The sequence below is a fragment of the Daphnia pulex genome, chromosome 4 (assembly GCF_021134715.1).
Source record: "Daphnia pulex isolate KAP4 chromosome 4, ASM2113471v1".
Taxonomy (NCBI): Eukaryota; Metazoa; Arthropoda; class Branchiopoda; order Diplostraca; family Daphniidae; genus Daphnia; species Daphnia pulex.
The window spans coordinates 2,319,081-2,346,142 of NC_060020.1; the positions used below are offsets into that span (position 1 = coordinate 2,319,081).

General features: G+C 43.2%; 4 protein-coding genes and 1 long non-coding RNA gene across 7 annotated transcripts; 4 read left to right on the forward strand and 1 right to left on the reverse strand.

Annotated features, from left to right (window-relative positions):
- The first annotated feature begins 773 nt into the window (after window positions 1-773).
- On the forward strand, window positions 774-5,570 carry LOC124192914. Of its 2 annotated transcripts, XM_046586482.1 has the most exons (9): window positions 774-1,210; window positions 1,285-1,467; window positions 1,546-1,696; window positions 1,753-2,167; window positions 2,233-2,727; window positions 2,795-4,330; window positions 4,438-4,929; window positions 4,995-5,259; window positions 5,333-5,570. In XM_046586482.1, exons 3-8 carry the CDS (start codon window positions 1,566-1,568, stop codon window positions 5,145-5,147), a joined length of 3,222 nt encoding a protein of 1,073 aa, XP_046442438.1. In that variant the 5' UTR covers window positions 774-1,210; window positions 1,285-1,467; window positions 1,546-1,565; the 3' UTR covers window positions 5,148-5,259; window positions 5,333-5,570. The 2 variants fall into 2 exon arrangements, with proteins under 2 accessions (XP_046442438.1, XP_046442439.1); XM_046586483.1 differs by having other exon boundaries at window positions 1,285-1,696.
- LOC124192915 (USP6 N-terminal-like protein) lies at window positions 5,422-9,010 on the reverse strand. The gene is made up of 8 exons (XM_046586485.1): window positions 8,537-9,010; window positions 8,229-8,472; window positions 7,885-8,050; window positions 7,712-7,825; window positions 7,479-7,639; window positions 6,870-7,268; window positions 6,284-6,799; window positions 5,422-6,202 (listed from the first exon to the last, which is right to left on the reverse strand). Exons 1-8 carry the CDS (start codon window positions 8,689-8,691, stop codon window positions 5,840-5,842), a joined length of 2,118 nt encoding a protein of 705 aa, XP_046442441.1. The 5' UTR covers window positions 8,692-9,010; the 3' UTR covers window positions 5,422-5,839.
- Window positions 9,011-9,151: 141 nt separating this feature from the next.
- On the forward strand, window positions 9,152-18,358 carry LOC124192916 (protein neuralized-like). Of its 2 annotated transcripts, none has more exons than XM_046586487.1 (6): window positions 9,152-9,292; window positions 15,216-15,379; window positions 15,497-15,611; window positions 15,683-15,898; window positions 15,970-16,645; window positions 16,745-18,358. In XM_046586487.1, exons 1-6 carry the CDS (start codon window positions 9,253-9,255, stop codon window positions 17,373-17,375), a joined length of 1,842 nt encoding a protein of 613 aa, XP_046442443.1. In that variant the 5' UTR covers window positions 9,152-9,252; the 3' UTR covers window positions 17,376-18,358. The 2 variants fall into 2 exon arrangements, with proteins under 2 accessions (XP_046442443.1, XP_046442442.1); XM_046586486.1 differs by lacking the exon at window positions 9,152-9,292 and adding an exon at window positions 11,125-14,439.
- A 2,493-nt stretch (window positions 18,359-20,851) lies between these two features.
- On the forward strand, window positions 20,852-23,405 carry LOC124192085 (lipid droplet-regulating VLDL assembly factor AUP1-like). The gene is made up of 6 exons (XM_046585236.1): window positions 20,852-21,123; window positions 21,535-21,672; window positions 21,742-22,128; window positions 22,194-22,314; window positions 22,377-22,518; window positions 22,587-23,405. Exons 1-6 carry the CDS (start codon window positions 21,083-21,085, stop codon window positions 22,889-22,891), a joined length of 1,134 nt encoding a protein of 377 aa, XP_046441192.1. The 5' UTR covers window positions 20,852-21,082; the 3' UTR covers window positions 22,892-23,405.
- A 955-nt stretch (window positions 23,406-24,360) lies between these two features.
- LOC124192086 lies at window positions 24,361-26,881 on the forward strand. The gene is made up of 5 exons (XR_006873574.1): window positions 24,361-24,460; window positions 24,571-25,104; window positions 25,187-25,810; window positions 25,916-26,235; window positions 26,308-26,881. It is a non-coding gene; the product is annotated as an uncharacterized LOC124192086 (long non-coding RNA).
- The last annotated feature ends 181 nt before the right edge of the window (window positions 26,882-27,062 follow it).

Here is a 27,062-nt window from a genome sequence, read left to right on the forward strand (position 1 = left end):
TATTTTGTTTCTTTTTCCAAATAGATTTACTGCGTTTGTTATATCGCACGTTAAAAACAAAGCCGGTTTGACACAAGGACAAAAAGGTAGCGTAACTGAGATAAACGTCAAACCAAGATTTGACGCGTGTACAGTGTTGCCAACTACTTTTTGGCGCCCACCAACTGTGTACATTACACAGTTGGTGGCTAGGGCTGTGGCCCGGGCGATGAAAACCCGGGCCACCGCCCGGGCTGAACGAAAAAAAACCCAACCCGACTCGACCCACCGAGGCATTTTTTTTAACGGGGCGGGCGACGGGTTGAACCCCCGGGCCCGCGGGCCAACCCGAGCGGTGGCGCCATCTAGTAGTCAAATAGAGAAGCTCGTTATTCTCTATGCCTGCGGCCTCAAAATATTGCCGCCAAATGCTCTACGATAATTTCGTAGCATGAAAAGTAAGATAAGTGATAGAAAAGGGCGTTCAGGGGTGTTCAGAAGACAGAATTGACGTGTCACTGTTGGAAGAAGAAGATAATTAAGAAATTTAGGGAATTTTTTTAAGTTTGTAAAAAAAAAAGTGTGTTTGACCCGATTTTTTACCCGGGCCGTTACCCGACCGGTATAAATTTTTTGACCCATGGGTTGGCCCGGGCCAAACCCGGTCACTCAGTTGGCCCAACCCGCTACGACCCGCGGAAGAAGAAAAACCCGTCTAAAAAACCCATTAAAAAAAAACCCGCTAAAAACGTCCCGGGCCACAGCCCTATTGGTGGCGTTGCTATGTTGTGATAAAAAAATCTATCTTTCAATTTAATGTTATGTAAATCTCATTTGTTCATTTCTCGATTTTTACAAACAGTTTTTCAGAATAATGGGATTGTTTTTGATAATTTTTCTAATTATTATCGAAATTACAACCTTGGAATTTGCCTACTCAAAACAAATGATCGTTAAGAAAGCCATTCGTCTGCTTTTCTTCAATTTTCAATGCGGTCGCGAAAATATTCATGGAACAGAATTGGTCATTTAACATTTAAGAACTTCTGAACTGAACACTGAACGGCAGTCTAGCATTCTTATCACAAACAATACTTTATACCAAATATATTATGGAAAATAGGCCACCAGTTAAGCCAAGAAGACTAAGAGGGACTGCTGCAAATGCACTTGCCAATAAATTTGCTTTTGGAATCTTAGGAATATCAACTGTGATTGGCCTAGTAGTCCAGTAAGTAAGCCCTTGTGCTTGAGTAATATATTTTCTATTACAAGTATTTATAAGGTCGAAATGTTTTTTTCTAGTTTTTCTGCTTGGGATCGTTTTTCATCTAGTCTTGCAAAGTATGGAGTTGATGTCACTAGTACAGAGAGAAGTAAACCAAAACCTTGGTTTAAATCATCAGTTGAAATCAAACAAGAAGACATGGTAAACTTAGTTGGAGAAGAAAGAAATCAGCGAAGATAATAGAGTTGTAAAATCTCCTGGTAGTATAGACATGTTTGTGTTCTATTAATGATGATGGAATGTAGTAATGTGTATTCTTTTGTTTGACCAAAATAAAGGCCTTTACTTTTGAACAAAAATGTTACCAAATAAGAAGTTAATGAAGCTTTCCAGAAATCATGGCCAAAAACTTAAAAAGGATGAGGATGATGCACCGTTGGATGACAGCATGGATGATTTCATTGTAACTCGCCCACTGAGGGCAGAAAGGTGAGAATTTAAAAACCATATTTTATAGAAACAAATAAATTTTAACAATTTTCAAGGAAAGCAACTATAAAAAGTAACAACGGTGCATCAGTTTCCAGCAGTGTTGATGATCAAACACAAAGTAAATTAGTTCAAAAGAAACTAAAATTAACTCAGGCTAAAAGTGAAAGTGAATTTGCGGAATCAGGTGAAACTTCAACAATACTAAGTGCTCCAGAGAAAACTGAAACATGTGATACTATAAAAAAAGTTGTCCCAAGTGAAAGATCACAGTTGCTTAAACATGGAGTTCCCGATAGCGTAAAAGTAAGTGAACAATTATCTCCAAGACTCCCACAACTTCAACGAAGGAAACCGACACGTCGAAAAGCGGTTGATCCTAGTGACCTTTCTCTTGCGATTGCTTTGTCTGAATCCTTGCAGTCAGCCAACGAAAATGCTAGACAACTTGAGGAGGAGTTACTGCTAACAGTTAAAGAAAATTTATCACACATTTGCAGTTGTTAAGAATTGTTATAAGTATCCTTTTCTTTTAGGAAAACTTCACGGAAGTTATATCAGATCTCCGGAAAGATGAAGAACAGGGTACCGGGACCATTTTGAGTCATGTATTTCCCATGCCAGCCGATGTTCCTGTTGTAACTAAAGTGAGACGAAAAGCGAAAGCTAAAGTGGCTGCGAAAAGAGAACCATTGCAATATACACTTGCTCTTCGTTCCCATGCTGAACGGGAGCGTTTAATTGCCGATCGAGCCGCTTCAGTGCTAAATCACGAACCAGATGATCCTCTGAAGCCTCCTAAGGTGACATTTACTCATCCTCGACCTGTCTCAAACTACCTTCGGAAGTACTCTCAAGATGAAAGGTCTTTATGGCAACGCGCTTCACTGAACGACATGTCTAATGTTGATCAGTTAGACGTCTTCTATGTTAGTGCCTTTGGTTCGGTGATAAGTCCCCCTACAAAGAAGTGTGGCTATACTAACATTATGTTTCACGTTTCTCAATTGCCAGGGCGGAATTCATCCCAGGTATTTCACGGTTAACATTTTTTTAATTTTGAATGAGATATAGTATTTTTTAAAAAAAATTTCCCAGATGGAGTCCTTTTCGAATACTCAATGTATATTAGAGGAGTTGGCTTTTGCAGCAGAAGGAGGATTTTTGGATGAGCCTAATCCTCCTGAAAATGTTGTTGCCACTTCTGCTTTACCATCTGCTGTCACGAAGTTAACTGACGATTGGTCCCTATTCATAAATAATCCGTTGATGAGTGATATGACTATTCGGACCAAGAGTACAGATATCAGTGCCCATCGCTTGGTTTTTACTGCTCGTTTTCCGAGGATAGTAAACCACATAGTTAACAAGAATTCCACCGATGGTTTCGTTCTCAACTGGACTTCTTATTCGGCATCTTCTGCTCTCAAAGTACTTCGCTTCATCTACGCTGCTTCATATGAGCACGACGAAGAAGATGCGCGCGATGTATATCGTATCGCTCGCCGACATGGAATCAACGAACTAATCGATTTGCTCCCTAATCAATATGAAAGTGATGCTGGAACGAGTGAGGAAGATGAGGATGATAGCTTACAGGGAATAAATTTTGAACTCGATTCCAGCCCGAAATCTTCCAAAAAGGAATCGTTCGCTGCAGATGATTTGTCAGGACTATCCGCTTTTCAAAAGAGCGTGCGATTTTCTGAAACCAGCCAAGAGGAGATGGAAGAAAAAGAAAACGACGATAAAGAAGAATTCGGCGCCAACTCTGAATCACGCTCCGTTTCCGTGTCGAAACACTCGGAATCGATTAAAAATGTAGAGCTGTCGATTTTGGATGTGGAAAAGGATGCAAATCAAAATGTACAAAACACTCCTACTAAAGAGGTTTCCAGTGAAATTCACCCAATGGGGCGGACGATAACGTCAGCCATGGACATGGAAATCAGCAGCAACATCTCTAATAAAATATTGCCTTTATCTCCCGATATGTTTCATGAAACCCTTACATATTCAGATGAAGAATCAAAATCTGCTGAAGATGTCGTTGATTTAACTCAAGAAACAAATTCGGACAGACAAAGTGAACGATCCTTCTCTCCTGCGGCTGGTTCTTGTGAAATGAACGAAAATTCTTTGGACAAGGCGGACGTTGCCGTGGCGGAATATTCAATTACCTCGATTCCTCCGAACCCATCGTTTTTGCAAAGTCCGAATCTCCTTCAAAATTCTCCGGACAATGTAGTGGCCTCGTGTTCTCGAGCTACTCCTTCATACTTAATCCATGATTCCTTCTCTTCGTGGAGTTGCTATGGAGGTGATATTGGCAATGGGAGTCCAGTGGCAGAAACGTCTCTTCAATTAGAAAAGAAGAAAGTTGAAACTGCAAAACCAAGAACCGAAACCGATCAATATGTAGATGACGAGTTTCCTGACGAGCTTGATTCGATTTTTGGGCAGGTGCACGAACCTTCGCCTATGCGTGCAACAGTATCTTTAGCTATCCCGTGTAGCGCAGATGGCGTTGCTGTCGACATCAATACTCCTGAAGGACCTCGTCAAGCTAAAAAACGCAAAATGGATGTTACTCCGCTTCCCGATTACCAATCGATGGAAACTCCCCTACTGAAAGTATGAAACACGCTATCCGTCAAGTTTATTGATTTTAGATATTCGATATTGTATTATTCTCCCTAGTGCAGTCCGTCAACAATGTTTGTTTTAATTTGTTTTTGTAGCAAGAGTTGGTCAAATATGGCCTCAAGCCACTCAAACGATCAAACGCCGTGAAACTTCTTCATCACATCTACGAGGAACTTCACCCATTGGTTACCGATTCCGAGAGCAGTTTTCAGGATACCCCAGAAAGAGGGGCCGTCGTCGAACAACGGCGGACTCATCAGTCGATCCGTGCGGTACCAGCAAGCCCTTTGAAAAGTTCGCGTGATACTTCTAGTTATGACGACAGCGAAAGCGGACACTCTCAAGAGGACGAAGAGAGTATGATCGTTATGGAATTGGATCGAGAAATACCCGATAGCCAACCCGACAGCCCTCGACGGGCTGTTTCCTTAAAGGATCACATGAAAGAGTTTCTAAAAAAGCGTCCAGATATCCACAAACTTGTCCTAACGTATGAGCCAATTTCTTTCGAATATTTGTTTGCCGAAATCCGTAAGGATCGTATCCGTTGTAAAGCTCAAGATTTGCTGGACTGGCTCGATCAAGAGGTACACAATTCTGCTTTTCTTAATTTTTATGAGATCCATGACTTAGCTAATTTTCTTTCTTTTAGTGCATCACCTGTCGAATGAAAAATAGAAATCGAAGTCGTCCTGCTAACCGAGAAGCTGATGAAAATCCAAGATTCACTCCGCCCAAAAAGGTAGCGCCTACTGCACCAGCGCAAAAGGCCCGCCGAGGAGTAGCCAAAAAACTTATTCCTTGATTACCTTTTCTTTGCTTACTAATATTAAAGTTTCTTATCTTAATAATATTTTTCAATTTTGATTACTGTCTTAGTGTCTTTCACCATGTTAGCCTATGTGAAATTTAAACAGGTAATTTTTTTGGATTTTGTACTGTAATGTATGTACAAATCTCACTACAAATTTTCTTATGTATATGTAACAGCTGTTTGAAATCGAGACACTCAATGAAAAAAGGTGAGATTAAGAAATTGTGAAAAAACAGCAGGTAGAGGAAAATCCTAGATGGTACGATTATCTACAGATGTCACGTGATGTATGTGTTCACAGAAGTTCAACAACGCAAAATAAAGGAAGAAAAATAAAGAACAGATAAGCGAGCTGATGGACCTGTTCGACAAAGACGAAGATTAAACTTCACATTATAAACGGCGACAACTCAAGAAAGACAAAGGAATGGAACACGAAGAACGGCTAGAACATATCGACTGCTTGATGCGTGTACCAAGTTGACGATGACAACAGCGAGGCAACTCGAGTTTTTAAAGGGAAATGATCTTGATTTCACGATTGAAATGAGATTATCCCAACTTTGTTTCCACAGTCCGGGTGGATAACAAAAATAAGTATTTAAAAAGAAATGAACATCAGCACTATGGAGGAGATGTTAAAGACTTATTGCGTTCCCTTTGATGAGAAGAAAACGTCGGACTCAGAGGCGACTTCCAGTTGATTTGGACTTGGTTCCCTTCTTTGTGGGCGATTTGCTTTTCTTACTAATGGGCGTACTGGAAGAAATTGAGGTCTCCCCACTTGCCGTTCGGTCATTCACTTGAATAACGACGCGATTGGGATCTTCTAAAGAAGACATATTGAGACTGGTAGGAGAGACACCGTTACTGACGTTCGATCCGTTCAAGACAGTAGGAAGTTCGAAGGACGAGTCGTCTCTGAAGGGCACATAAATCCGAACGCGGTCAGGCGATATGGTATGGTCTGGATCCATTCTTCGGTCTGGAGATTTCGAGGTTCGGAAAGCAGCAGTTTGTTCCCTATTCTCTGGCCTTGAAGAAGTCTAAGATAAACATACAAAAGACGGACGATTAATCACCAAGGACGACATTTTTTAAATAGAAAACGGTTTGAAGTGTACTACCTTGGATATCGGCTCATTAGGAAAACTATTACTCTGGAATGAATTGCTGAAAAGTGGTGGTGGAGCTGGGTAAGTAGGTGTTTCAAGTGACGTGGTTGGCGTGGTCTCTGAGGAAGGAAGAATTGGGTAACTTGGTGTCTGTGGCGATGATAATGAAGATGCGGTGGGTGTGGGATAAGGTGGTGGAAGGATGAAAACGTCTTCGCCAGCTCGTGACCGATGAACGACGGCGAATTCTGTAAGAGTTGTGGGCGAACCTTGGGCATTTGCTTCTCGATCGACGGATATGACACTGTTTCTACCGATAGAACCCGAATCGCCTTCATCATTGTCGTTATACAAATAACGCTGAGATGTGGTGACGGAGAGGGTGCTAATATCAGCCGCAGACGTGACACTTGTCCCAGCCAAAGAACTTCGACAACTGCGTTGCAAACCGGAACTGACGTCATCGATGCTTGGATCGAACGAAACATCATCGATAGACAGATAGGAACCGGGTTGTTGGGACCTCGACTGAAATACAAGTTATCCGAATTAGTTGGTCAAACTGGTTGAATGCCCTATTTCCAACGGGACAACTAACCTGCAACTCCATACGGGCGACGACAGCTGCTCGAGCCACTCTTTCCTCGTCGGAAAATTCCGCTCGTCGCCGACCAATAGAGACGTCAATCGAAGGGGTAACGAAAGCTCCAAATGGGTTCTGAGCTAGTTCGCTTGCGGGGATTTGCTTGGAATTCTGGTCGAGTTTCGCTCGTCGAAGTTCTTCCATGCACTTTTCCACATTTTCGATGACTACATTATCGGAATAGCCGAAATTCTGGGAAAGGTGAATCTGTAAAAATTCGACAATCTCCTCCATCCCCATTCGGCTGAGAGATCGCCGATGCAGTTTTAAGAGGCCATACGACATGGTTAATAGCAAATTTTCACCCTCAAAGAGGTAAATGTCCCACAATCGTATGGCCAAAGAGAAAGGAACCTATAAAAAGGATACGAATTTGATCATATTACTATGGGAAAACTGTCACGCGTTAGTCACTGGTTACACGGAAACCATATGACAAAGCGCCAGACGCACGTATATGCACACTTGGTAACGAAACCAAAGTATAATGTTTCATTTGGGGAGGGGGGCGTATTACGGTCAATTTCCATATAATCCATGGAAGGTTTCAAATGATAAACTTACTCTATCAAGAAAGCACTGGAAAAACCATTTTAGGGTGTAAAGTCCCGCGTCGATATTTTGCCGGTCGAAATGTTTCTTCAGTTTAGGAAGAAATTTGGCGAATATTTTGTCATGTTGTTGCTGAAAGCGAAGTAGTTTCGGAAAGCCAGGAATGAAAAATCCTAAGTTGGAAAAAAGAAGAAAGGGGGTTAGTAAACCGCACGTTGAGAGTCGAAAAAAACAACCAAACTAACCGTGCATTGCCCATTTAGGGTCAGCCATTAAATTGCTGAGACCCCAAAATGCGTCTTCTTCATTGAGGTACATCAACAGCAATGCAGCAATTTGTGACATGCCTTGGCAATAACCTATAAATATATTAGCCATGCTTTAACACGATGGAATAATGAAATAAACTCTGTCGTACCTATTTCAGAATTATACACAGAATAGGCTCCTAAAACATGGAACAGGGCCTGTTGTTTCAACCCATAACGTTCTCGAAACATAAGATGATCCCGGTATGTTCTGTTGACATCGAGATCTATTTGACGTAGATCCGGTGACCACAACCGAGCTAATTTGCGCATTTCCTATATTTTTAGGAAAATCATACAAAAGTTTGAGAATCAAAATCAATTCTTGAATAACTGAATATGAACAAAGCTTAAAATAGAAGACACTAAATATACACCACACGATATTTGTTTAATGGGTTAAGGAAAGAGAAATATTACATGGGCAAGCAGATAAAAGGCAGGAAACAATTACCTCATATTTCCCTATTTGTTCTTCCTTCGTTTTCTTGATATGCAACAAGCGTGACCAGACTTCTCCTCTGACTGCATCAGGCACACCTTTGTACAGTCGTTTTTTCAACTTGCCACTTTTCATGTCCTTATCCCACACTTTGGTGGAATTTGGGTGAAGCATTTTGGACCATTTTTTAAGACGACTGTTCTCCAACTCCTTATCCCTTATTTCTATCCGCTGAATTGAAGGCAGTCGTTTATCACTGTAGGTGACGACATAAACATATGTTTAAGAATTCACAACCCAATACTTAAAAAAATACTTACTGTATAAAACCATATCTGTCAGTGGCATGGTATATTTCAAAACCAGGATCCTCCCACGGATCTATCTGTTCAGCATTTTCTCGGCCGCGATCATATTTGTTGACGATGGCTGCTCTTTCTTCTGCCGCTTTAACCAATAATTCCTCTTCCGTCATGTTCTTAACATTTTAAAACACACGCCACTGATCTAAATTGTCTTTAAGAAAAAGCACTTGAATAACTAACTAATAATATTGAGGGCACACCAGTAACTCCTTCTCTTCTAAAGGCCGATTTTTTCCAAAGGTTTTTGCTTTTGCTTTGACTTTTTGACAGCCAGAAGGTTAGGGTACGGCTAAACCTTCGTTTTCACAAACCGGTCAAAGCCTTTGACAGTCTGTGTTTTCAACTCACACTCCCGACATTCCTAGATACGTTTAAGATTAGAACAGAACGCATTGAATTTTTCATCGATTTGTTATCGTTCGCTCCAATCTTTTTTACGTCACAAGCGAAACTTATCGCCCACTGTGGTTTTTTACGCTCTATCCGTGTTCATGTGTGCGGATGAACTGCCTAGAAGTTCGTTCAATCTTCGCCAGATGGCCAAGCAACGACTTGTTGTCATTCAAGACGAAACAAAATTTTGATAATTGATGTAATTCAGTATTTCAGTAAATTGATGATTCTTATTTCTGTGATAATAGTGCCTTAATAAATTGAATGCAGTTTAAATCATGGGACAAACCATTGGAATCACATTGAGCAGCTTATCAAGTAAGTTGTGTTTTGTTTCTTAGTTCTTAGAAAGGAAATTTTTTGTCGTAGTCGGTTCACTTCGTGTGGGAAGGTTGGCACTAGTCCAACTGGAAAACAAGACAGGTGCATCTCAATGTCTTTTCCTTATTTGTTATCGTTCATCCTGCTGGTATTTTTTTTTTCAACCTTCACGCACGGTGATGTTAGAGACCATTAGTTGGATAAGCAGATGCTCCACATGTTGATGACAGCTTGAAACCCGATTCTTGATAGCAATCAGATTTATGAATTGATACGTACAATTCAAGGAACAGCTGTTGGAATTTGATCAGTTTTGAATAGAATCCATTTTCAGTACTCGTACAGGGTATATCTGCTCGTGTTTCATCTGTTCAAACTTCCTTTTTCGCCTGTTATTGAAATGCCATTGTGTAAACAGCATTGCTGGCCAGGCAGATCCTTTTATTTTTATTGTTGGGGCAAGATATATACCTGCCACTGTTTACTTTCCTTCTTTCATGAACCCTTCTTCCTCACCCACCACCTAATGGTGTTTGTAGATAGCCAATTGTGTGAGGAATTGAACTGGTAGGTCGATGACAGCAGAACCTTCTTTTTTTGGGGATTCCTTTGTCGATGGAAAAGTTACGAAACCGATTCCTTAATAGCAGAAGAGTTCTAGGGAGGGAAAAGGTGAACTAAGTAGCTTAAGGAGTCATTGCAGTCATGTCTTGGGCGCTACAAGTCAAGCTGTTTCCTGTGTAAGGACGTGAAACAACAGCGGCAGCTGATGGTTGTTTTTGACGTCCGTTTACCTGGGCCTCCCCTTGACGCCACATGGTCGTCGCCCACCCACCCGTAACGAAAAGAGTCTAATCAGGAAAATGCGCCGAAGGAAAAGTGCCGACCACCTACTTTTTATCTGCCTGATAAAAATTGGGAGAAAGAAGAGAATAATATACACTGGCCTCTGTTGGTCTATCGACATCGTTAAGTGTGTGCTGCCATATTCTTTTCTCTCCAGGAAAAAAAGAGCCGCACTAACTTTTTTCGTTGTCTGTTAGGTCAGCAGCCCTCACACCCTTGTCCGTTTTGTCTATTTTCATTTTTTAAATGTCCCAAAAAAGTTGCTCTAGTTCCGGTCAGGAGCTAGTAAACTCCCATCGGCCAAATGGCACGCGACAGGGGTTTTTTAAACTTGTACATTTACCAAAGAGGAGGTAGCAGCACGTGATGGTGAAAAGTCAAACGGGGCAGGCAAAAAGGCGATGGGTGAAATGGGGTTGTGAAGGAGGAGGCGTGTAGGAGAAACCCAAGGGTCTCTGCAACTGTTTCCAATATGCGAGTGTGTGTTGAAATTCGGCTTTACCATCTGGTCACAAGACCCTCGGTCGGCCGACCAGTTCCAGGCAGCTGCCTCTCGTTTTTATCCCCTCGCTAACGAACTGGCAGTAGGATATAGATATGTACACACACTAACTATAAGAGAGTAGTGTGCTAATGGTGTTTGGCTTAGCTCTCTCTCTCTGCACATTTTGATGTACAATTCAATGAGATTTTCAACAAAGGAATAACATTTTTACGGCTATTGATTTGAAATGTCGAGTTAATAATGCCCGAGTTGTGCACGTTGTGCAACTGGATATGATGATGAATACGCGTATGCGTGGATGAACTTTTTCCCCATTTCTATTTTCTGTTGGATACCCGCAGACAAGACACACGAGCGCCGGTCGTCCTTCGTGTTTCTGTAGACGCCGCACGCCGCGGCGCGTGACTCTGCGGTTATCCGTCACGCCGGACGCACACGTACACCACATCCCCGACTTTCTTTTTTCTTTTCTTTTTTTATTTATTACCTTCCATTTTTTGGTTCTCCCGGTTGGAAAATCCAACAACAACAACAACTTTTCAGAAAATGGATTGAAAATCATTTCCGCTTCTGCGGCAGTTTCTGCAGCAGCGCACCAGCCGACAATGTTTGGTCGTTGATGATCGCCCCCATTTTTCTTTTCCGTCTTCTTCTTCTCGAAAAACACATCAGAAGAAGTATATACCGCCAACATTTTCTGGGCGTTGCGGTTTCATGTCCGGCCGGACGTCTTAAATATATAACTTCCTCTTTCCTTTCTTCCTCTCTGCCGATTGCCCAATATCATTTTAATGGAGCGCTCGCGCGTGCAGCCCTAAACTCCCGATAGTCTTTGACTCCATACGTAGCGCTCGCCTATAGTCATAGTCGAAGGGCATCGGCCCATTTCTGTTATTAGTCCGTCCGGGACTACTTCCCGTCCCCATCACTTGGTCACGAACCATTCACGCCAAATTCGCTTTAAGGCTTCGGGGAAATTTGATGCCGATTAAAGTTAAATGATTTCAAAATAATAGGAAAAAAGTTGCAAACTCCGTTCCGGTGATTCATCATCTGACTGGAAATCTCGAGCGAGTGGGGCTGGCCGCTGGTTGGCTGGCCAGTGCGATGCGTCACGTCACAAGTTTTTCGGCGATAGAGTGGCGACTTTGGCGGCGTCCGTGTTGTTCTGTCGGGAGTTTGCAAACGTCTCTGTGGGTGTGGATCGTGAACTGCACTTGGGTCACTCCCGCAAAAAGAAAGAAACCTGTGCGGGATTCGTTCCGTCGAAAACAAAAAAACTACCCAGTCGCGGGAAACCAAAATAAATAGAGAATCAAGTGTGTGACGGTTCTCTGGGTGTGTGTGTGTACACCGAACTTGTTCTGTGTATACACACCCCAGAAAACTCGGAAGCCCAAAGTTATACCGCTACCCCGAAAAAAAGTTTTCCAAGTCCACCGTCATGTGTAATCTCTCGTTGCGGATAATTTTGATAAGAGCCCTCGGTACAATAGGGACGAGAAATGTGAAGCAAGTCGGGCAAAAGTCACGAACGAATGTCGTTCATTATTGTACTACTCGCACTTAATTATTTGAATGCCAGGAATTTTCTGTTTTTTCCACATCGCACGACATTGTGTCGTGGTGATTTACTAATTTTTAAATGTACTGCGCACACCATTTTCTGAGAAATATCAAATTTTTTTTTATTTTTTCGTCGGTGGTGGGTGACGACGACGACACGCGCCTGTTTCGCCCTTGGGCTCTCCTGTAAGGAGCCCACAACACCGACCAAAGGGAGAAGTTTTTTCTTTCCTAGCTCCGTGTTAATCGTTAAACCACACTCTCTGCTGTGCTGCTGCTGCTGCTGGTGAAAATCGTGACAGACACTACACACATGGCGTCGTCCCTCGGCAGCCCGGCATATGCTGGTAAACCCAACACCTGGCGGACACCTCCACCCAATCCCCTTAGTCCGTCCAGCCAGCCAGCCAGCAGTCCTCTGTGTGTATCATCTGCTTCACAAGCAGCCGACGACCCTATCTCTCTCTTCCCCCCTCTATTCTTTTTCCATTCAAATGTGTGCGCTGTATATAAATGCATTTATCAGACACAAAAGGCGAGTTGGGCTGCTGAGGACCTTATGGAACACTGCAGCAGCTGCTCTTATATATATGGAGGACCATTACACTGTGAAACACCATCGGTCGATCCTAAAAATATCGATCAACAATAGATGCCGACGGCCTTAGACTTGTGTAAGGTTCCCCCCCGTTCCATCGAATAATAGCTGCCGCACACACACACTCGATATAAACATACTGATGCACTCGCTCGAGTATATGTTTCTCCTGTGCTGCTTTCGGCTCCTGCTGTACGGTAGATCGGAATTGTTTCGATGTGCCGTGCTCACTTTTGGACCTCGGTGTTTTTCATCAGGTTTTGATTATTTGCCTTGCGTGGAAACCCGGGCAGCTGCCGGCCCACATCACGCCCCCGCAAAATTGTTTTATTTCTTCTCCACCCCACCCTGGAAATGTTTACAGCCAGATTAAGTTGTTGCGCTAAAATTGGAACGTAACTTTTTCTCCGTTTCCGTCACTTGACGGACTGTGACGTCGTCGTACGTACATGATGAGCAAAAAAAGGACGTGGACGGAAACACGTGTTGTGTTTCATTCTGTAGGGGAAACATTTAGCTGTCCCACCCCCTGTAGAGCGTCGACCGGAAGGGTTTTCATGAGGGCCGGAAGGATCGGTTCCTTGTAAGAATCTCTTTTGGCCAATACATAAAAGAAAAGAGGAGGGCAAAGGCTTGAATGTTGTTTATGTCTTCTTCGATTACTCATTTCTTGGTTAAGAAGAAGAAGAAGGGGGGATCTGGCTTCTTTCTCTATTTTAGAACCCCAAGAAAGTCACATGGATGGAAGAAGGGGGGCGTCGCTGGGCGTCGTTTTCTGTTTTGAAATGTTGGACCGACGGAGATGATGCGCTTCTCCCCTCTCGGTACAACAGCAGCGCACGTCTCGTTTCCGCTCCACAAGTTCCAGGATCTTTTCATTCATGGATCCCCCCCCCCCTTTCTTTCTGTATGAGCGTCGCCGTCTGCTTCTCTTTTTCTTTTGAAAAAAGTTTGTCGTGGTGGTGGTGGGGTTCCACCTTATAGCTGCTCATGTCCATAGTTTATCCTCTTTTATTATTTGTTCCTCCCCTTTTTCTTCCCTTCTGACGACTCCCCCCACCATCCTCTTCTTTGAAAAGCCTGGAGGGGCTGCCAGAAGCGATCCGGCTGTATACATGTTCCAGCCGTGCTGACTGGCTTGCGGCAGCTGTGCACACTTCCACCACAGGGGCCAGCAGCAGCAGCAGCAGCAGCAGCCGGAACGTCAATAGACTTTCAAGCTCCACCGGTTCAGTAGCGCCATTCGAAAGCCGACCATCCGGCCGTGTGGACCTCTCTCTACTCTCCACTCCCAAAGTTGGTCCGTGTACGTGTGACCCAGTGTTTTTTTTAGTTCCTCCATTTCCACCCGTGTTTGGTTTGTGTGAGTGTGTTCAAAGTTCCGTTGCATTTTCCTTCCGTGGGAAATTTTCCAAAAAAACAGCCGAGGAATTTTGAGATTTTGTCGAGCTCTCGCTGGCTCGCATTTTGTTTGTTTGTGTTCAAATTTCTGAAACCTGCAAACTCAATTGTCTGGTCAAATGGTGACCGAGTTGATCACGTCCGACTCGGGGAAGACCAAGTCCAGTCCAAAGTCGCTCAAAGGTGCGATGAAAGTCATCAAGAAACTCAAAGGGCGCATTGGATTAGGTGAGTTTTCTATTTTCCTATTTGGACGTTTCCTGTTGAGATTTTTCATGTAGAAAATAAGAAAAAATCTGTGCGGTTTCCGGGCAGGCCGAGGTCCAGCTAAAGTAATTTCTTTTTTTGAGTGTACATAATTGGCCATCAGGCCTCTGGGCAGATATTTTTTAATAATTTTAACTCCCCCACTTTTCTTCTTCTGACCGCTGATGACGTTTTCCGGTCCTTTTTTGGTTGTTCGGGTCCCGCTTCAAAAGTCTTTGGGTCGTGACGGCTTCCGTCCGGTTTTACTTTTTTTTCAAGTGGTTCAAAGTTGAAATCTCTTTTCCGATTTTAACTCGACGTGATTTTTGTTTTCAAATACTTCCGGAGGATCCATCCGGTCGTAGGCGTGTGCCTCCGGGTGAATTGTCTCTACTACACCCCCTCCAACTCTTCTTCCGCAGATGTTCTCCCATTCTATGTGACACATCCAAAATCTATTGAAATCGAATGCAAAATAGAAAAGAATTGAATAAAGGTATGGGAGGTCCAAGTTAAGGCACGCAGAAGATGGGAACAACATAGGGGGGATTGTTGATACGATGACGTCCACAAAAAAAGAAAATTTCATCCAACATGCAACACCGGAATGAGGGTCTCTTTCAATAGGGAGGAATGCGCGTGCTTTTATCGAATTGGATCACAGCGAGAGGGGGGGAGGAGGAATCGGAGACGCGTTGGATGAATAAAAAAGAGAACTCTTTTGTTAAATTTCTCCTTTTTTCTATTTGGTTATTCAGGCTCGAACAATGGCGACGGCAGCGCGTCCCAGCCGGTCCTCCAGTTTCACAACACGCGCGGAGAGCACGTCCGCTTATCGGCCGATCGGAGCACGGCTCGTCGAGTCGATTCTTTCTGCAAAGGCATCGCTTTCTCTCAGCGCACTGTCCGTCCCAACGAAAAGGTATAACACTTACAAAGAAATTCAACATTTAAAATCAACATCTCTAAAAATAGAAAGAAATTCTATTCAAAAACACATTTTTCCTAACCGTTTTCCTCTTTCTTTGCCATTGTCCAGGTTTATTTACGTGTGGCGGAATGTTCCACCTCGTGGAATGGAGTACTCCGCATCGGGTTCACTTCATGCAATCCGGCCTCATTCAGCGGCGTCTTGCCCAAATACGCTTGTCCCGGTACGTCTACTCTCTCAATTCCTGTCACATTCCGGCAAATTCTTATTTACGTTTTGTGTGTCCGGAAACAGATTTGACAAGCCGTCCAGGATTTTGGGGCAAGGCTTTGCCCGAGCGCTACGTCGAGTCCGGCGTCTTGTTCTCGTTCCATTTCACGGCCAGCGGCGACGTCATGCTCAACGTCAACGGACAAGATAAGGGCGTCTTTTTGACGGGCGTCGATGCCCGCACTCCCCTTTGGATTATGGTTGACATTTACGGCAACACGACAGCCGTCCAATTTGTCGGTAAGTCCTTCACTCACCATCCTTCATTCCCATCCGCACGACCTAATCCATCGCTTCTTTTCTTTCTAAAGATCCTCGAGGCAGTTTGAACAACAATCCCATGCGCAACTCGCCGACACGGAGGAGTACCACCTCGTTGCATTCGAGCGCATCCAGCAGCGGAATCAGCGGCACCTTGGCTGCCAACGACATGAACCAACGCCCGCACCACCTGGCCCATCAGCAGATGCACCACCAGCAGCAAATGCCACGGCCGCGCAGCGAGGCCGACCTCCTCGTCTCCATGAACGCGCTCAACCTGAACCGAGGGCCGCATCAGATCCCGTCCTTGCCCCTTCCGCCCATTCCGGGCTCGGCTGGTCACCACCACCTCCAGCAGCAGCTGCAGACCAACAACACGATACAGCCGCCCGCACCACCCGCCGTCCTCCAGAACTTCCCACCTCCTCCGCCTCTGCGCCACTACCGCCATCACTCTTTCCAGCCGCTGACGTTTCACCCGCGCACTCACGGAGTCAACATCCGCATGGGATCCGACTGCCGAACGGCCGTCCGTCACGACGCTGAATTCTGCAATGGATACGTCCTCTCGTCCAGGCCCATCAGTCCAGGAGAGTCGTGGGTCGTCCAGATTGTCCAGACGGAATCCATCTACGTCGGCGGAATGGGATTCGGATTCACCACTTGCAATCCGGCGTCTCTGTCATCCACTGACTTGCCCGACGATGCCGATCAACTTCTCGACCGGTAAATTTCGTCTTTTCCAATTTTTCGCTTTTCTTATTTTTAAATAACGATGGAAAATGAATGGAAATATAATATGCAAATTTTTATTTTTATTTGCAGACCAGAATACTGGGTTATCTCCAAGGATGTTGCGCATGGGCCCATCCTGGGCGATGAAATCGAATTTCATCTGTCGCACAGCGGCGAAGTGACGATGATGAGAAACCGAGGCTCTGCCACTCTTTTGATGCACGTTGACGTTTCCCTACCCTTGTGGGCCATCTTTGACGTCTACGGCAGCACCAGAGCCGTCCGCCTCCTGGGCACCATCTCGCCACCTCAGTCCGTGCCGGAACCGCCCGCTGTCATCTACCAGGCACCGCCCCGTATGAGTCCGCCTCGCCCCCAGCAACAACAACAACAGCCGATTTATCAAAGCATCGGGTCAGCAGCTCACATGATGCAGCCGACCATTCCGGCGGGTGTTTTGTCTTCCGGCACGGCCTCGTCTTACGTGGAGACTCTGACGCAGAGTCTCAACTGCCAAACGGCCAGCGGAGGTGCCAGCAGCGAGTGCACCGTCTGCTACGAGCGCAGCGTCGACTGCGTCCTCTACTCGTGCGGTCACATGTGCCTATGCTACGATTGCGCTTTGACGCTCTACCACGGCGGGAGGACAGCCGGCGGCCAAGGATTGTGTCCCATCTGCCGGGCACCTATCCGTGACGTCATTCGAGCCTACCGATCCTAGTTCGTCAATAATCCGACCGATGCGCATTTCTTCCTTTTTCTGTCCTCCTCAAAAGTCAACAAAATGAAATGGTGTTTTCCTTTTCTCCCTCCCAAACTCGGTGCCCTAGTCGGTTAACTCCAAAAAGTCACAGGCATTCGAAACCCTTCAACTCCTTTCATCCATTTCTCCTTTCGTCCATTTTCTCCTTTTTTTTCCAATTGATCACGACACATTCAGAATTTCAAATCATTTGAATCAATCAGTGGTCGGCGTGTACAAAATCTTTCGAGTCTAAAACAAGAGTTGTTGGTATTAAGAATTCAGAGCCAGCAAACAAACACACACACAAAATAATAAAAAACAAGGAAAAAAAGATTTCATTCTTTTTCGCCTCACGTGTTATTGTAATTTGGTTTTCAAACCCACGAAAAAAAATTTCCCCTTTCTCTAGTGAGCGTTCGTGAATTACATTTGTGTGTAGATAAGCAAAAAAAAAGCTAAAATTAAAAGAAGAAAAAACTGTTATTACGCAGGAGAAAAAAAAAGAAAGTGGTGGTGGTGGGGTGGAAACAAACTTGAAAAAGGAGGTACATCGAGCTGTGTACGATATTTTGTTGTGTGTGTATATCCATCTCTTTCTTATACGGACGAGTCTATCTTTTTTCCTTCTTGATGTCACGGAAAAAGTTTTTTCCCCTTATTATTTTTTTGTTCATCGGAGAGACGAGCTGTCAGTCCGACAGATTATTTGTTTGCGTTTTATATCGAATCTACACTTTATATGATATACATTGTACTACTTTTTCGAGCTGCACTCTCTCCCATCACTTTGCCCAACACCAAAATTCTTTATTCAACAAATAATAACGTCCCCTCCTCTTTTGTGTGTGTGTGTGTGTGTTTGAATGTGGGTGTCTGGTTTTCCCTTCTTCAATTTTTAAATAATTGTGAAATGATTATCAATACAGGAAAAAAGCGATGGCAATCATTTTTTAACGAAATAACAACTTGTACTTGGTTGATTATTATCTCACTCGTCTACACCCAATTGTTTCTTTCGTGGTCTGAATGATTATATTCAACACGAATCGATTACCTCGATCGTGATGATAGCGACTGACCCCTTCATGTGAGTATATAGGAGCCGAACAATTCGATTTCCTTCACCCGCCTTCCTGTTATTCTCTTTTTCGGTGGTGCTCCACCGAAAGAGAAACAAGAATAACAAAAGAGACCATAGAGAGTACAGTGCGAGGTAATTCGATCACGCAGGCAATATGACGGAAGAAGGGAAAAAAGGGGGGGGGGGGGAGGGAGAAAATGGTTTCCTTTTTTATTTTCCGGTGCGGAAGCAAAACACGACAGAATAAAAAGAGAAACATCAGTCAAGAAAACAACGTACCCCCTTCGAATAAGTATATAGGGGGGGAGTTGGACGTGGGAATATCGAGAGGATAAGAAGCGTTCCCGTTGTTCCTGTCGCCTATATTCTTTGACGCATTGATCCGCCGCCTTATATTAGTGTGTATATACATCTTCGACTCTTTTTCTATAGATCGGTGTGTATGCAGTTCTCCCATGGACAGCCGACGTCTTCTTATATTTTAGTTAAGGAGAAAAAACAGGTTCATGTTCCCACGTTTGGGCAATGTCCCAGGTGGGTTGGCATCTCTTGTGATGGCGGCGACACCTTTTCTTCTCCGCTTCTCGGTTTGTTTCACAGGCGATAGAAGACAGACAATGGCAGGCAACCCGAGGATGGTTCTCGTTATATTATAGACTAGAATGTACTACTCGGTCGTCTTAGATATCCGTCGAGACAATTGAATTTCACAAGAAGGATATTTTTTCTTCCTTATTATTGTTTCTTGGTGTGTACATCATTAAAAAGAAGCCCTCCCATTAGATTATCTAGAATTTATCCATTTGTTCACTTCAATTGCTGAACAATTTATCAACGAAACCTGCTGAATCTCTTAGTATATACTAGCCTTTCGTCTACAGGGATTTAACGCTTTCATTATTCTAGTCTTTTCATCCGTATCAAAATTTCCTTGGATAAATGAAAGAATTTCCGTGAGATACGACAGATATCCCCAAACTGGAAATACCAGATTAAAAAAGGAAAAGTTAAACAAAAAGGGTCTTGTGGCGGCGTTCATTAAAACCAAATAACAGGAGAAACAGATGAATTCCTCATGTGAGTAAAGTATCCGCCCCACAGTGTGTGTTCAAACCCAATGGAATTCAATTAACTCACTAATGTTGGGAATTTTTTCTCGGCACGTTTGGGCTCTCAAAGCGTACGTGCGTGTAATGGGAACCAAAATACTGAGCAAATAATTGAAACCGTTTCAGTCCGGTTCTTCTTCATTTATTTTTGTTGTTGGGGTCGCCGAAAATAAATCGTCACACATGTGTGTAGTACACATACTTTCGCATGCGATATCGATCACTTGCTTTATGAAATAAACATTTTTTTTTAATTACATTTCATCTGATCACATATTTCGAGAGCATTGCGGCGAATCAATTTTAAATTACATTTCTCTCGCGCGCTTTTTATCCGCCGTTTTCCCACGGTGATGTTTTGTTTCGTGTTTTTTCACTCCGTCTCGGATCAATATCGAAGGAGACTGGAATACACAAAGATGTGTATACCGCCCTCTGTTCTTTTAAAACGATATCTCTTTTATATTTTTATACTTGTCGTAAACTATAGTTGGACTCTCAGGTGAATCAGCCTTCGTTGCAAACGCCCCACTTACCATTTAAACGACCAGAGTACCTATTTTTTCCAATTCTTTTTATTGTATATTAGTTTATTTCTTCTACTGCCGAATCGATATGTTTCTCGGTCAAAGTTTACGACTTTTACGAAAGTAGTTTGAGGGGGGGGGGGGGGCAATGTCGACAATTGCTGGATGAATATTACTTGTAAATGCTGCTACTTCGGTAGCGGAACGAATGCGCCGGTAGGCCATTTTCTTTAGAAAACCATAGCGGCTCTTCTTCTATTTTCAACAACAAAAAGGAAACTTACCTTTTCTATTATAAAATCGGCAATATTATTGGACCCTCGGTCTGAGGTGCGCACTTGCCCAAAAGGGACGCCGAACGTTTCGTTACGGATCGTTCCCAATTTTAACTTTTTTTTTTTGCCAATGTCCAATATCTTTTAGTATACTGTCACTACTGTAAATACGTCGCGGAATAATAATACGGGCGCCAGTCCGCATCTTCCATGGGATTTTCTTATATTACTTCATGCTGAACGGATGCTGGTAATTAGCTTATACTGTTCCGCATGCAGGTTGTTTTTTTAGTTTTGCTTTATTCCATGTTATCCCCGGTGTCTTTAGAAAGCGCTGTGGCCTTCGTATCGTTTAATTTCGGGTACCGAAAAAGCTGTTGAAATTGTCAATTGTGTAGCAAATTAATGAGGCCAGACAATTAAAGGACGATGGTCGGGTCTTTTTTAAAATTTGAAACACGTAGTACGGTAGTAGACATGCTGCTGTCTTAAAGAATCGTGGCAAGATACAACTATATTTAAGTTATGATATAATCCGTTCTTTACTTCTTATTAGCGTGATAACAGAGCTTTCTTTTTGGACAAATGGACTGGTCAATATTGACTCGATTCTGACGTCATCAACAAATCGACTGGTTGCTGTTTAGTAGTTCCGACGTATTTGCAGGGGTCTGTTTACGTGTCGATAGTAATGGCTTCTCCTAATTTAGAAGAGTTATTTGAGGATTCAAGGTAAAGTTTCCTCGAATTTTCGTATGACATTCATCCAATTTTCAAACCTCTTTCAGTCTGTTACAAATTTTAAACAGCAGCTTCAATTTTGTAGCTAAGGTCTGACATGAAACTATCGTTCCAAGTAGGTTTTTCGCTATGCAATATGCTACAGGATCTTGCAGATCGATCTAAACATTGAATTTCCGAGATTATCAAGTCCTACTCAGACCTTTTAGTCAGCATAAATTGTCATTGTGTCCATTACAGATTCTTAATAGAAATATGCCCATACAGCAGCAGATGTTATGATTTGCTTGCCTTGGGGCTGTGTGGGATCACGTTCTCTTCCCTTAACAACTTTGTGTTATTACTGTGGTGCTAGATGTGTAATGCGTTATTTTATAATTCTTATTGTTTATTTTTGTCCAGGATCACACAATGGGATTGGACATTGCTGTTGTTGGTATTTTACACCCCTCTAGGGCTGTTGTTGCTAGTAATGAGAATATTTGCTCTCATTCAATTCTATCTCATGTTTCTGTACATGCCATACCAACCTATCAAAAGGTAACAGTCTATACCTCATTTAAAAATAAATATGGCAAACTATCATGACGTTTGACTCCACATGTTCAGGTACTTGTTGAGGGTGTGTGGATTCATGCTGGGCGTCTTTGTGAATGAGAAATACTCAAACAAGGCAGTTGTTCAAGAAAATGCTGTCTGGGTCGCAAATCACTGCAGCCCCTTTGATTCAATTGTGCTTCAAGTTATTGCGGATAAGAAAGGAGTCATCACCACCTTTCCAGAGGAAGAAACAACAACAGCCAAATCAGGACTTCTCAAATTTCAGCTCGGAAGCTTTGAACAACACAAACGAAACAACCCGAGCCTTCCGGTTCAGCCGCTCTCTTTGAGGATTTCACGTCCTTTCCCGTCTTTTGCCATCACAGTTCTTGACAGCCAGTCCTGGACGGATGTGTTCTTCCTCCTTTTCAGCCCCTGCACAATTTTCAACATTAAGTAACGCTAAATTTAACTTTGTTGACTCAAGTATCCAGCGATCCTAATGGCGGTTTTTATTTTAGATTTCTGGAACCGACTCAATGCCGTGAAGATGAAGAACTCGAAGCTTACGTCAATCGGATAGAATCGACTGTCAGCCAAGACCTCGGCGTTACCGTTACATCTTTCACAGCCAAAGACAAGGTGAAGACGTTGCTCTTTATAACTTTGGTCATTCGTTTATAGTAATAAAATGATTTCTCTAGGCTGAACTAATCAAAAGAAAACGATTTGAAGCTCAACCTCCTCGCCCTGTTCAACGACCCAACAATCGATGGCAAGTGATGGCCAGTCAGGTCAAAGAAGTGCTGCCACATGTACCGATGGCTGTCATTTTGAGCGATCTAAGTAAAATAACTAGTTTTTTATTGAATCAAATCACACATTAACGTTTCTATTTTTATTTTCGTACGTAGGTCGCACTAATAGTGTGGATGCCACGGTGGCAAATTTAGTGGAAGGTGTTGTCCCTTTCATTCCCGAGCCTGTCGTGACGAGGGTAGAGAGTGCTCCGTCGGGGCCGTCGTCACAAGCTGGCCCTTCCAACTTTAAACCGTTGGGTGCTTCGTCGCAGTTGCAACAAGTTGCTGCGTCTTCTTTCAGCAAATTGGTTCACGAGCGTGGCCTGTCATTGCAGGAACGAAAACAGCGCTTAATGCGCCAAGCCCAGCTGCGTTACTGTGAACGGCATGGCCTTCAAATATCGGGAATAAATTGCTGAAAATGTCAAACAAAAAAACAACAACAATAACACGCTGTAAAAGATTACAATGCTTCACTTCTCTCCCACCCCCTTCCCGAGATATCTTTCGTTTAGTTTTTTTTTTTTATTTTTTTTTTTTTTGCTTTGTTTTAGACGGTTTCTCTTTCTTTTTTCTTATTCCCTCCAACCTGTATTGTGTTTATTTGTCCAGCGGGATTCAAAAATCATCGTATCTCTTGTACTACCGTCTAAATATTTGAACAACTCACCTATTGAACGCAACCGTCGACACAACCATCTGTACATACATATAGATTTGGATAGATTCAAATAGCTTTTTGGAATTTAGAAATTCAGTCGCGTTTTTCGGTTCGTCAAAATACACACACATCTTATTTGGTGGGAAAAAAACATTGAAAAAGACTCGGTTCTCAAGATAGATCTCGTTAAAAGCCCTTGTCGGATCGTTAGCTCAGCCTTTTGTTTTTTCTCTTTATTCTTCTGTTAAAATAAAAAGAAACGAAACCTTAAAGTTGGAAGTGTGCTAAATGGAGGTCAACGGGAGAGAAAGAAATCGTCTAGACATTTTAGAGCACCTGCCGAGATTGAATAATAGATAATTGCAAGGGGAAAAGAAAGGAGCCATTAAAAGAATCGGTCTGCTTTACAATTTGAAAAAACTTCGGAGCAAAAAAGAGCTTTTACTTAAATTGTCATTTACTTGCGTTGTCCCGAATGGCTGTTCATGATTTTAATTTAATAATAATAAAAAAAAAAACAATTGGAATTTTAAATTTACCGAAACACGGTGTGCGAACGCGTTTTCCGAAAAAATTGAAACGTTCTTTTTCGAGTTTCTTTTTTTTTTAAAGATTTAAAAAACAAGAAAAAAGCGGCCATTTTTCATTTCTCCTAAGTGCGAAACTATGAAGATAGATGGCACACCAAAGAAAACCTTTACTTTATTGCACCCAGCCCCAGCAACGTCAACCTGCATTCGCATTCGCATTTCCTTCACAATCGAAGGTCACGGAGATCATTACGTAAAACGTGTTAGGTAGAGGTTGGGTAAGAACGAGACGTGTTAAATAACCATTTGCATTTGGTGTGTAGACCCATCCCCAGCAAAGTCAACCTGCAAAAGGAAGGGAGCGTCCGCATGTCCTTCAAACTAGAAAAACACGGAGACCATTACGAAAAACGCGTCATGTGGTTTAGAGGTTGGGTGAGAACGACACGTGTTACATAACCATTTGGTATTCATTTTGATCTTGTTTTTTTTAGACCCATCCCCAGCAACGTCCGACCTGCAAAAGGAAAGGACAGTCACACTCGAAGGTCACGGAGATCTTTACGTAAAACGTATCATGCAGTGGAGTAGAGGCTGGGTGAGAACGACACGTGTAGCATCATTATCAAGCAGGTAAAATAACCGCAAGGCTTAAGAGGTGAGGGTGAGAAAAAATCGTATAAAAGGAGAGAGAAAAGGCGATAGAAAATCAGTCGAGTGAGCATCTCCGACACGGAAACAACTGCAGCGCACTCACCATCTGCCTTCTTCACCGTATTGCCAGTTCGCAATCATGGGTAAATATTCTGTCTTTACATTGACTTTTGTATCAATTTTATTTATTTTTTCATGTGTTAATATGCCTGTTAAAATTTAATATTAATGTGTGAATTTGTTTACTGTGTAGTTAACTAAGGCGTCGTATGCTGTTGGATGTTGTATCGACCACTGGTGTACCGATGTCTCCTGGGGTATGGCGGATGCCAAACCGCAACGCTGCCGCCTTACTACACAACAACAACATACGCAACAACCGGTTCCTAGACCACCGAGGTTCCAGAGCATTACACCACAATTGATGATGCCCCGAGCTGCTACACCGAAGCCCGAAGTACAACTCTACCCCGAGTTACATCCTTAGAGAGCCGGACTACTACACCGATTTTCTAAAGTACTACATCACTAAGGCACCGGAATACTACTCTTCTATGTATGCTGCCCCTGCCTACTACACTGAGGCCCAGGCCCCGCATTACTACAACACCGAAGCGCTCAAGTACTATACACTACAACCTACGCTGCCCCGAGCTACTACACTTACGTCCCGAAGTATTACTGTGCGTAAAAGGAGCCGTCTACAAAGATGGAGTCGTGCCCGAACTGCTGTGCCCTATCTGTCGCCAACTGCATCCCTCATCGTGTAACCGATTCTTCATTCTGGGTAAATATTCTTATTGTAACATGGAGTTTTGTATCAATTCTATTTTTGTCTATTAGTTAATATAAATTTATTTACTGTTTAGATAACTATGGCGTCGTGCTCCTGATGGGTGTTGTATCGTTGATGGCTGGGTCGACCACTGGTGTACCGATATCTCCTGGGCATGGCGGAAGCCAAACCGCAACGCTGCCGCCTTACTACACAACAACAACATACGCAACAACCGGTTCCTACACCACCAAGGCTCCAGAGTATTACACCACAATTGATGATGCCCCGAGCTGCTACACCGAATCCCCGAATATAACTCTGCCCTGAGTTACATCACCAGAGAGGTGGATTACTACACCGAGGCTCCCAAGTACTACATCACTAAAGCACCGGAGTTTTATACCACAACTTTCGCTGCCCCGAGTCACTACACTGACGCCCTGAAGTATTACTCTGCCCCGAGTTACTACACCACCAAGGCGACGGAGTACTACACGACTACGTATGCTGCCCCTGCCTACTACACCGAGGCCCCGCATTACTACAACACCGGAGCGTTCAAGTACTACACTACAACCTGCGCTGCCCCGAGCTATTACACCTACGTCCCGAATTATAACTGTGCGTAAAGGAGTCGTCAAAAAAAGAAGTCGTGCCCAAACTGCAGTGCATTATCTGTCACCAACTGCATTCCTCCAACCATTCGCAATTATGGGTAAATATTCTTGAGTTTTGTATCAATTCTATTTTTCTATTTGTAACTATGCCTGTTAACATTTAATATTAATGTTTGAATTTGTTTACCGTGTTGTTATCTAAGGCGTCGTATGCTGTTGGGTGTTGTATCGTTGATAGGTGGGTCGACCACTGGTGTACCGATGTCTCCTGGGCATGGCGCAAACCAATCCGCAACGCCACCGCCTTCCTACACAACTTACGCAACGACCGGTTCCTGCACTGAGGTCTTCCAGTACTACACCACTGAAGCACCGGAGTTTTATACCACAACTTACGCTGTCCCGAGCCACTACACTGACGCCCTGAAGTATAACTCTGCCCCGAGTTACTACACCATCTAGGCGACGGAGTACTACATGACTACGTATGCTGCTGCCTATCCTACTACACCCAGGCTCCTAAGTATTACTCTGTTCTCATCTACTTGCTGCACGTTTTCCTAATTACTACTCTGTTCCCTGCTGCTACACCGAGGTTCCCGCTTATTACTCCACCAAAACAGCCGAGTACTACACCGAAGTACTACTCTACCCCAATCTACACAACGCAGTCCCGACTTGCTACACAAAAGCTGCTCTTTCGTGCTACGTCGAAGTGAAACACTACACTGATGCTCCAGTCTACTACACCACGACCTACGCTACACCTAGCTACAACACCGCAGCCCCAAGTACTACACCGAAGAAGCTGCCTATTACACAACCACGTACGCTGCCTGGTATAACACATCGAGGAATTTAAGTATTACCCTGCTTCAAACTACTACCATCTGAGGTTCATATGTATTAAACCAGCAATTCTCCCGACTATGTCACCACTACTCATGTTGCTCATACCTATACATCGAAGTTCTGAAATATTTCTCTGGTTGTGTTGAAAGATTGCTGAAATACAAGTTTGATTGATAAATCACAAGTGCATGTCTATTTTCTCCTCAAGTACCTTTCCTCTTGCTGATAATTTCGTGATGTGAGAAACTATTTCTGAGTGCTATGTAAACTTACAAATAATTGTTCCTGTAAAATACATCAATAAAAATTCAAACTCATCCATTTTTTACATTTCAATAATTTTTCCTTTTAACAATATTAATCATTAAAATTCAAAGTTCAACTACCAATTTTTCCTAAAAAACCAAAATCCACCTTCCATTATTTCTGCTAAGTCCAGACTTTTGTTTTTGAAAAAAAATTTAAAAAAATCCCCCTTACACGAAGTTTTTAAATAAT